The 10,433-nt window shown below is 48.4% G+C and overlaps 1 protein-coding gene across 1 annotated transcript in view; it reads right to left on the bottom strand.

Moving 5' to 3' along the window:
* ANKRD33B (ankyrin repeat domain 33B) overlaps window positions 1–6,848 on the bottom strand; it is a 79,352-nt gene extending 72,504 nt beyond the window's left edge. The window contains exon 1 of the mRNA XM_014543524.1: window positions 6,816–6,848. Within this exon, the coding sequence (XP_014399010.1) occupies window positions 6,816–6,848 (33 nt within the window). The remainder of the gene's footprint in view (window positions 1–6,815) is intronic.
* Window positions 6,849–10,433: the final 3,585 nt, after the last annotated feature.

Raw genomic sequence — 10,433 nt, 5'->3', positions numbered from 1 at the left:
GTTCCCCGTGGGGGCCGGGCCGGGGATGCGCGGCGGAACGTGCCCGTCTGAACTGGGCGCTCCGGCTGCCCCGGCGAAGTCCCTACTCGGAGGAGAAGGTCCACAGAGCCCCCAGGTCACGCAGACCACGGACCACCTGTGGTTGGCACATCGCTCCTGAAAGATCGGCCCCGGAGACTTGTCCACTGGCCTTGGGGGGGGGGGGGTTTGCGTGGGAAGAGTCTGCTACCCGCCGGACCTGTGACGGTCCCCCTCCCCACCCCGGCCCAGTGTCCCCGCGCTCGGGACTGGAAGTCGAGAAGGATTAACTGGGCGAGGCTGCAACAGGGAGCTGGCTCCACGGTGCTCCTGGCTGGAGCGTGGCTTCTCCCAGTCTGTCCCGGAGCTGGGGTGGGGATGTGCCGCGGGGACCCCCTGACCTGCGGGCCAAATCCTCGTGGAAAGACTGTGCGTGGAGGCGCAGTGGTGAGGGCACGCGCGAGCCTGGACTGGGGATGCTGGACCTTGGATGGCCGTCCGGGGGCGGGGGCGATGAGGAATCCAAAAGAAAACACCACCCTCTTTCTGTCCCCTCTCCCTCTTTCCTTCCTATTTTCCCGCTGCTCTTGATAGCAGGCCCACCCGCTGCCAGCCCTTGGGCCCAAAGGGACACAGAACCGGGCCTCTTGGGACAAACTAGGAGGAACGTAGGCCTGGGTGGGCAAGCTGAGGGGCACAGTGGGATACCCGACCAAAGCTATACCCCAGGGCGGGGGTAGAGGATGCTAGGAGTGCGCTGTGAGGCCTCTTCAGCCTCTGGCTCTACTTGGCGCTGGACCAGCCCAGCGTGATGGTCACTCGGGCCTCCAGTGTCCCCCGGGCCGGCCCAGAGCCTGGCACCCGCAGGGCTCAGGAGGACGGCGATTTCTTGTGAAAATACTTCCATGCCTGAGCGCACCCTGAGCTGGAGGTGAACTCAGGCACACTGGCTTCCTGCTGTACTTGGGCTTTCTTTCCGAAGCCAAAAATAGCCCAAATCATGGTTTGCTTTTTATACTTTTTTCTGTAACGGACCACATTTGCATAAATTCCCACTGGGAATTTCCCCGTTTCAAGGTTGACCGCGGTTTTAGCATGTCCAGAGGCCTGTTAATGAAGTCAGGGGATTTACCAGGTGGAGTGCCCCCCTCCCAGGGCACCATTGGGTTTGCTACCCACCCCCTCCCCTCCCAGCCAGCCGCACTCAGTGTGGTATTGAGTGAGAACCTCAGTGGCAGCGACAGGGGCTGGGGCTGGGGTCCCTTGGGCCTCTTCGGCTTTGGAGTGAGGCACTGCCCAGTTCTTTGGTCATCTTCGCCCAGTCATCAAGCAAAGGGATTCGGGCTCTATCTTCAGAGAGCACCACTTCCTCCTTTCTTTCTTAGAAATTCGAGTCCAAATGTGGTTTTCCCCTTAAAGATAAACTTCTGGAACAGTCCTCTCCAAATAAGAGCTAGTGGTTTGTGAGTGATCCGACTCCAACCCAAACTGATCGTTGTCCTCCTTTAGAAATGCACTTAGTGGCCACCCAACTACCTCCCCACCACCCCGCCCAGCAGCCTGTGACACCAGAGGCTCAAGAGGCCTCCAAGTTCACACCTCAGGCCACTTTCTCAACCACCCCGTTATTTTTACCACAAAGACAATAGATTTTCAACCTTGCTAAAAGAACACAAAAGCAGGCATATGTGGTAAAGTCCACATTTATTCATGATGTGTACAAAATCTACATAGGAGGAAAAAGTAATTTGTCAAAATTGCCAAAACACTCAAGATAACTTTTTTTAAAATAGATTTTTATTAATTTCAGAGAGGGAGAGAGAGATAGAAACATCAATGATGAGAGAGAATCATTGATGGGCTGCCTCCTGCATGCCCCCCACTAGGGTTCGAGCCTACAACCCTGGCATGTGCCCTGACCGGGAATCGAACCATGACCTTCTGGTCCATAGATCAACACTCAACCATTGAGCCATGCTGGCTGGGCTCAGGACAACTTTTAAATCAATAACATTTTTAAAAAACTATTTTACCCAAGAATATTTAGTTCCAATGAATAATTTTAATTTTAATGATTGTTAAAAGTCTCATACATCTCACTTACACAATTTGTTGATTTTAGTTGAAAAATTTGTGGGCCATTTAAAAAGTCACTACTTCAGTTACATTTCTGAAGCAAGCCACTTAACTGTACTGACCACCTATAACAGGAGGATCTTTCAGAATTATAAGCAGTGGGTGTAAGAACTGAAAAGTGGACACCCCTGCAGTGGTGACCCCCCAAACTTTGTTTGGAAAGCAAAGTGGAGCAAACCCAAGCCCACCCCACTATAAATACCAGGGTCCCACCTCCTGGGCTAGGGTGAGAATTGAACGGGAGGGTGATATTAAACATTTGCACACTGTTTGGAATTCAGCACACCATAAGTGTTAACTTCTGTTATTATTAAAATTAAAGTATCCATTCACCTTGATGACATACTAGTAAACTTTTTGCAGAAGCTGCTTCACCAGATTTGTTTTCCTATTTAGAGAGGAAACTAGCCCTTATGAGATGACTGAGAAATGCCTTCCATTTTCTCCGTATGGAAGGCAGTGTGTCTTGGGATAAAGAGCAGACTGCTGCCCTAACCGGTTTGGCTCAGTGGATAGAGCATCAGCCTGCGGACTCAAGGGTCCCAGGTTCGATTCCAGTCAAGGGCATGTACCTTGGTTGCAGGCACATCCCCAGTGGGGGGCGTGCAGGAGGCAGCTGATCGATGTTTCTCTCTCATCGATGTTTCTAATTCTCTATCCCTCTCCCTTCCTCTCTGTAAAAAATCAAAATATATTTAAAAAAAAAAAAAGAGCAGACTGCTATCAGAACTGGTTTCCAATTATGGCTCTACCACTGCTGAGCTACATCCATAACAGTAAGCCTATTACTGTGGGTTATACCAGTGTTTACCTCACCAATCACCTACTCTTGATACTTAGGCTATTTCCAGCATTTTCTTACTGTACACACTGTCCAGGTATTTCCTGAGAAGAAACACCCATGTCAAATGGCCTGAACTTTTTAAACTCTAGTATTTTCTTCACTGCTGTATTCAAATGGTAACCCAAAGTCTTGGGGAAAGAAACTCAAGAAATGTATAAAAACCGTTCTGAGGAAAAGAGACATGAATCAATGGAGAGAGCCCTACCATCGATATTTCATTTTCTCGCTCCCACTTTCCCTCAGAAAATCATCTTCAAGGATGGAGTTTGGGGAAGCTTATTACGTTGTGAGGTTTGCAGCAGGCTGCTGCAGCTCTCCTGATCCCTACTGTAGAAATTAGAAGTGAGTAGTCACCCTGGTTTTTTTGTGTGTTTTTTAAAATATATTTTATTGATTTTTACAGAGAGGAAGGGAGAGGACTAGAGAGTTAGAAACATCGATGAGAGAGAAACATCGATCAGCTGCCTCCTGCACACCCCCCTACTGAGGATGTGCCCGCAACCAAGGTACATGCCCTTGACCGGAATCGAACCTGGGACCCTTGAGTCCGGAGGCTGATGCTCTATCCACTGAGCCAAACCGGTTAGGGCTCACCCCGTTTTTTAAACAGTTCTAAGTAGACCAAAATTATTTGACTTGGAGTTTTTGCAAATTTTCCTGAGTTGATTGCAAAAGGTGGAAGGAGCCTAGAACATCCTGAGGTCAGTCTACAGAAATTGCTGCTCAGTTTACCTGTCTGATCTCCTTAGAAATACAAAGACAAATGTCTGTGTGTATTTTTGGATCTCCCCATTAAAGAGATTAGCTGCTGTTAGGCCCCAACTCAATTCACTTGACAGCAACTAGATCCCTGCTGGTGTAATCTGAATTGGTGTAACCATTTAAGAACTTCATCTTCTTTTAAGGAGGATTTCTGCCTTCATGGTTAAGTATTTTGGGAGGAGTATATGCATGTGTGCACCTAACTGCCAATTCTTCTGCCTTTTTCTTGCTTTTGGCGGAATCCGCAATAATGGGCTATAACTAGAAAACCCATGTTTACTCCAAGGTCAAAACGCCTTGGGCCCTCATCGGAATAAAGGTGGTTGGTTTTTTAAGCCCCATCTAGGGAATCATATGTGATGTGAAGCTGTTAAAAGACCTACTCAACAGAAGGCTTCTCCATTACCTGGTCTCTCACCCCAAGTACAGGGCACCCTTTTCCCCATCACTGGCCCTTTGTTCATGCCCTGATTTTAGCTCTTATTGCCCTGTTTTCCTATTTATTTATTTATGTATTTATTGCAAAACTATCTTCCTTCTTATAACCTGAAAGTTCAAATACAAGAACCAGGTCTTCTTAGGGTTTTTTAATCCCCAGCACCTAGGAGGATAGCTTACCATCTTGGTTGAGCCTCTACACATCCCTGATAAAGGAAGGAGAAGGCACGGCCTGCTGGACCAGGCCCCCGCTATCTCTCAGAACTTCTGGATTTACACAAGATCAAGCACAGGTAAACCCAGAGCTCTCCTCCCTGGGCACTCTGGATTCCCCCCCACCCCCCTGCTCAGGGTCCTCACATCACTGTCTGGCACTTGTCCTCTGAGATCAGCAGCCTCACTGAGATCTCCACCTTAAAGCAGACTCTGCTTCCCCAAACCCTCCTATACACACACACACCTGCACCCCATCTTGTCTTTACAGCCAAACCTTCTGCAAGAAAGACCTCCCTTAATAATTCCACTTTCCATCCTTCATTTACTCATTTTAAAAATATGTGGGTGAGGCGGGGGTTAAGTTACAAAAATAGTACATGCTTCTCGGACAAACCCCCAAAAGCCCCGAGTCTGTAAGGTGGGAAGGCCGTGTCTCCCCTCGCTATCTTCCCTGTTGCTCCTTGAATCTCTGTCATCTGCTTCTCCACACCCTCGCCACTGCCTCTCCCAGGGTCCGCGGAGGCTTCTTTCCTATTGAATTCAAAGGACATCTCCAGCCCTGACCCACATCCTCTGCCTGAGCAGTGACCATGACACACATACACAGTCCATAGGACTCACCCTGGCTGCCCATATTGTAACCACCCAGCTCTCCAGTGCAGAGCTGGAAGCTGGACCCCTCCCCCCGCCCCCATTTCATATTCCATACCCCCAGGCCCTAAGGCTCCAGGAGGGAAAGGAGGTGGGATTTCTGCCCACACAAACTGCAGAGGGGCAAGGCTGAAGGCACTGAATTTCAAGAACAGAGGCCATGCTGGGCTGTGGGCTACCACAACAGGGGGTCCCAACTATGCTCAGGAAACACTCCTGAACAAATCCATGGAGGAGACACCTGAGCAATCCAGCTTCGTCGTGATCCTAAATCTAAAGCACCCTGCCCATCCTATGAGAGCCATTAGCTCATAAGTCCTGAAGACCAGCCTGGCACAGAGTTTGTGGGAACTATATCCACCCTTTACAACACAAGCCGTGGCTGAGACAACAGTTACTCTTTCATTGACACGTTTTTTAGCACTTGAACATGACTGTCTCTGGTTCCGTGCCTGTACGGGTACAGATTCTCAACAAGTCACCAGAACATTTTGGCACTTTATTTTTGGACCAAAAATACCCCCAGATGCACAATCCATGTCTCAATATGTACATTTATCACAGACTTCCTCCACGGAATCCTCCCCCGCCCCCCAGTGACTCATGCCCACGTTCTCTGCAGTGGCAGCTGCCTTCTGAGTCCCCCTCACCAGACTGTAAAGAGGCTTCAGGCATCATCTCCCCTTTGTGACCTAGCTTCTGGTTTCTTCTCTCTCAGCACAGACCTTTTCCCCTCCCATCCCTCATAGACATTCTCCTCAACAGTGTTTTTGAATTAAGTATTAATTTCATGGAGGGATAGGAAAGCATTTCAGCACGGTCCTGCTCTGAAAAGCTGGCAGTTACTCTGTGATGAGACAGACGCCTGTGCCTGCCTACTCGCTCATGAGTGTCCCGAGAGCTGCCAACCATTGAGGCTACAGACCACTCAAATCGGAAGGTTTGAACAATATCACTGAACACAGCAGGACACAGTAAAGTTCTCAAATTTAGACAGTGACACAGAAAGAACACCTCTGTTGAGGGGAGCAGCCAGACCAGAGTCTTTATGACCCAAAACATGAGGCATTTTGGATGGACAGTGACTCTTGCTGGCTGGTTGAATGTGTTGGCAGTAGAACCTGAAGAATGTATAAAAGTCAATATTTCAACTCATTTCAACTCTCATTCAAGCCTAATGATGTGTGTGCATTGGGTGCTGGGGTGCAGTCAAGGCTACCCAGATCATTGTCTTGTCACTGTAGACCCCAAGAAGAAAGATTTATTTGATGTGAACCCTGAGGAGGAATTTATCTTCTGAGATGGATTCCCAACGGTCAACTGAGAGTCGAAAGTTTTTAATAGGAGTCTCGTGGCCATTTGCTGACGGGGGGTTCCTCGCACGCTCCCTATACCAGGAAGAACCTCAGGCTGAACGCTCAGCTTCCCACACTCTGCCCCACGTGTGCTACCAACTAACTTAGACCTGCCCTATCCCATCAGAACTGCACGATCTAAATACCTCACTTTTATAAAAAGGACTTAATTGGAAACTTGGGTGGGAACTTTCACTATACAAGGTGGCCTCCCCTTTGTCTTGGGGGAACACAATTCACATTGTTACCTGAATCTGTGTCTCCCGGGCTGTAGCTCCATAGGCTTTAGTGCCGAACTGGCCAGAATATGTCCCACCCCGCAGAGGACCGAGAACCACAACAATTTGACTTGTGATATTCCCCAGCTCTCTATTACATATAGCTTTCCTGCTTACCATGTCACTCTCCACTCTCTCGTTGAGCCCCATATTTTTGGGCCCAAATAGCCCTTCCTTGGATTTGTAACCAAACCGGAACTTCAGTTCTTTAATACAACTTTTTCATTAAGGAAAAAGCTAGCTGTGCCCAGTCTAATAGCACCATGACATACTGCACATCCACTCCCTTAATCATTAAGACCTTAAGACATTAGGTTCTGGTCAGAGTCAAACTGTCTTAAGAATAAAGCCTCTGGTCCGTTGATCAAAGGAAACAGAGTTTCAGTCAAATTAAAAATAACATCTCGGCCTTGGTTGTGTTTCAGTCCCAGGCCCATGAAAGCAGAATGACCTTCCAACCACAACCTCAGGAAACTAGACAGGATATGATGGCTGACATCGGGACCTGATACAATGATCAGTGACTTCCTACCCGGGCCCCAACCTATCAGTAGAGCCCATGACCCCAACTCCATCAGTCACCATGATTAATGATTTTTTTCCTGTACACAGTCTGACCCTGTGCGGGCCATCGGGGAGCCAAGTCTGAAAGCACTAGCTTACCTGTGTCTCCAGGCTTGGCACCATTCCCTTAAATAAACCTCTACTTTCTTTACTGCAAACTCCTCTTCCCGTTTCATTGGGCTTTGACGTGTGCGAGCAAACAGACCTCTTTAGTCTGGTAACTGACTGTCAGAGGAATGAGACCAACTCATTCTCCATCTGGCTCAGATCATCTACCCTGAGGAGAAGATTGATTTCTGAATTGTGTCAATCTATTTTTTAAGAGGTTTTCCCTAAATCCCAAAAATGTCTCAAAATGAACTTAGTTTCTCTCTTCCTCCAACCAGGCCTCTCGGGGCTCTGGCATTCTCTCAGCACCTCCTTACCTGCCTCCCATCTTCATTTTTCAGTCTTCCCAGACTTTAGGGTGCCTGCATTGGGACACTGTTGATTAAGCATTTATCTGATTCCACCAGCAAAAAAACATGACTATATCCCTACACCATCAGATCACAAGTGTCCCCCACCCCCATCCAATGTACAAATGCAGAGAGCTCTCAAATAAAGCATGATTGTGTCTTTTAAGAACTGCCAGTAATGTTTACTTGCCACTCATTCACCCTTATGGTCACCTGTGAACATTCGCCACTCAACAGTTGCAAGCACTAAAAGGTAAAGTAAAATGTTGGTGTAAATGACCCTTGAAATAGTGATGGTAGACTTCTACACATCTGGCACTTTTCTGTGAATTTGGAAAAGACAACATTTGTTTTGTTCCATCTGAAGGGGATTCAGGCAGCTTCCTGGACCACACATTTCTCACCAAGATGCAGACTCTTAGTGGATCTGTGTGCCTTTTGATCTTGCCCCTAGGCCATGCCAAATCCCCAATCCTTCATGTTCTTCTTTTCACCCAGCATCACACCCTCAGGTTGTTTTCCTCCCCTTTCTCAGGGAAATTCTATGAGATCTCACCTAAATTCTTCTCTGCTTCCAGGCCTCACCCCTGACATGCCATCACCCACAGCCAGCTAACCTCTTCTCTGGAGTCATGCCTACGACTCCACGCCTTGGCACTATCACCCAGGCTAATGAATATTGCCCTGGAAAGTAATGTCTGTTAACAAAAAACTTCCTAAAAATATGGGAGTGGTCTCCACACTCAGGGGTTCTTAGACCTGGTCAGAAATTCTGACACCTGCTCTTGGTTCTTGCCGTTCTAGACGCTCACCACTTTCACCTCCTCCCACCCAACTTGGTCTTAGCAGGCAACCTGACTCCAATGTCAGTGGTCCACAGGGCCCTTCTCTCTGTGTCCATCCTCCCCTGGCCATCTCATCCTATCCCTGGCCTTCCTCACATGCAGAATTCCTGAGTTAAGCTCTAAGGGCACAGCCAGACAATGCCCTGGATAACACTACCTGGAGGCCCTTTGCTTAAAGTGTTTTAGAAGCTCAGTTCTTTTTAGCTTGGGTAAGATACAACTTCTCTAGGGCTAAATATCCCTCTCTAGGGATAGCAACATCCGCCTTACAAAGTTTTAAGAGAAGATTTCAAAAAACAACACATGGGAAAATTTTAACATGGAACCTGTAATTGAATAAGTACTTGATCAATATTAGAGGCCCAATGCACAGATTCGTGCATGGGAGGGGGGTCCCTCAGCCTGGCTGGTGCCCTCTCGAAACCTGGGACCCCTGTGGGGATGTCCGACTGCCACGGGGAATTGGGCTTAAACCGGCAGTCGGACATCTCCCGAGGGATGTAGCAGTGCGCCAAGCTGCAGGCAGCCAAGGAGGAGCTTGAGCGGGGCCAGGCACTGCACCACTGGTGCTCATCCCGGCCCGCTGCACCTGCTGCCGCTGCTTGGTAGCACTGCTTAGGAGTCGGAAAGGCTCCTGCCGCTGCTGCAGCTGCACTTGCCAGCTGTGAGTCCGGCTTCTAGCTGAGCGGTGCTCCCCCCGTGGAAGCACATTGACCACCAGGGGGCAGCTCCTGAGATGAGCATCTGCCCCCTGGTGGTCAGTGTGAGTCATAGCGACTGGTTGACCGGTTGACTGGTCTTTTGGGTCATTCAGTCATAATGGTCGTTTAGGCTTTTATATATAGACTAGAGGCCCGTTGCATGAAGAGATTTGTGCAATAGGCCTTCCTCCAATGGCTGCCGGCACCGGTTTTCCTCCGGCACCCGGGACCCAGGCCTTTGCTCCAGCCACAGCGGAGAAGCCAAGCCTTTTCAGTCTTCAGTCGTCTTCAGTCTTCAGTCTTCAATCTTTGCTCCACGCGTGCATATGCAAATTAACCGCCATCTTTGTTGGGTTAATTTGCATGTCCATCCTGATTGGCTGGTGGGCGTAGCGGAGTGACACCAATTTGCATGTTTCTCTTTTATTAGTGTAGATTGGCACTCAGTAAATGTTTGTGGAAGAAAGGCTAAACCCAGAGTCCCAGCTCTCTCCCTACCCCAGAAATTCCTTTAATCTCTGTATCTGTGGCTCCTCCCTTACCAAAGGCATCCTGGGAATCCTCTGTACTAGAGCCTATCCCCCTCTCCCACCTTCCACTGCCAATGAATTCCTGCCTCCATCCACCCAGTAGTGTGAGGGGGCAGGGGCCCTTCTGGTTCCAGATATCTCCTGCCCTGGAATTCAGGACTGTTTCCAGTACTACTCATGGTTCAGGCATTTCTTGTTGGCTCAGGAGCTTAACAATTACTCATACCATTGTTCATCCCAAATTCCCCTCGGCCATGTCACTGACTGGGGAATGCCCACCCTGTGTGTCCCTCAAACTTAATAATGAATATTTTAACCCAAAGAATGATGAAGAATGTTCCCAGGCGATCCAATTCCCCACAAGTCTTCTTTAGGGGTATTATTAACCCTCATGCCCATCTTCCACTCCAATTCATAGGGAACACGTGGACTTCTCTTGGCCAGTAGAATAGTGTTTCAGCCACTGTTTAACCTCTTTATGTTCCTGTTTCTCTGTAAAGATGGGAAGAGTAATGATACCTTCTTCATAGTTTGGTTAATGAGGATTAAATTAGCTAATTTATGTAAAAATGCTTAAAACAGAGGCTGGCACATAATAAGCATTACAGAAGTGTTAGAATTGGCATTACTGTTGTTG

The sequence above is a fragment of the Myotis brandtii genome, unplaced genomic scaffold (assembly GCF_000412655.1).
Source record: "Myotis brandtii unplaced genomic scaffold, ASM41265v1 scaffold328, whole genome shotgun sequence".
Taxonomy (NCBI): Eukaryota; Metazoa; Chordata; class Mammalia; order Chiroptera; family Vespertilionidae; genus Myotis; species Myotis brandtii.
The sequence above is the reverse complement of the archived record's forward strand: the minus strand, read 5'-3'. Positions and strand labels throughout refer to the sequence as shown.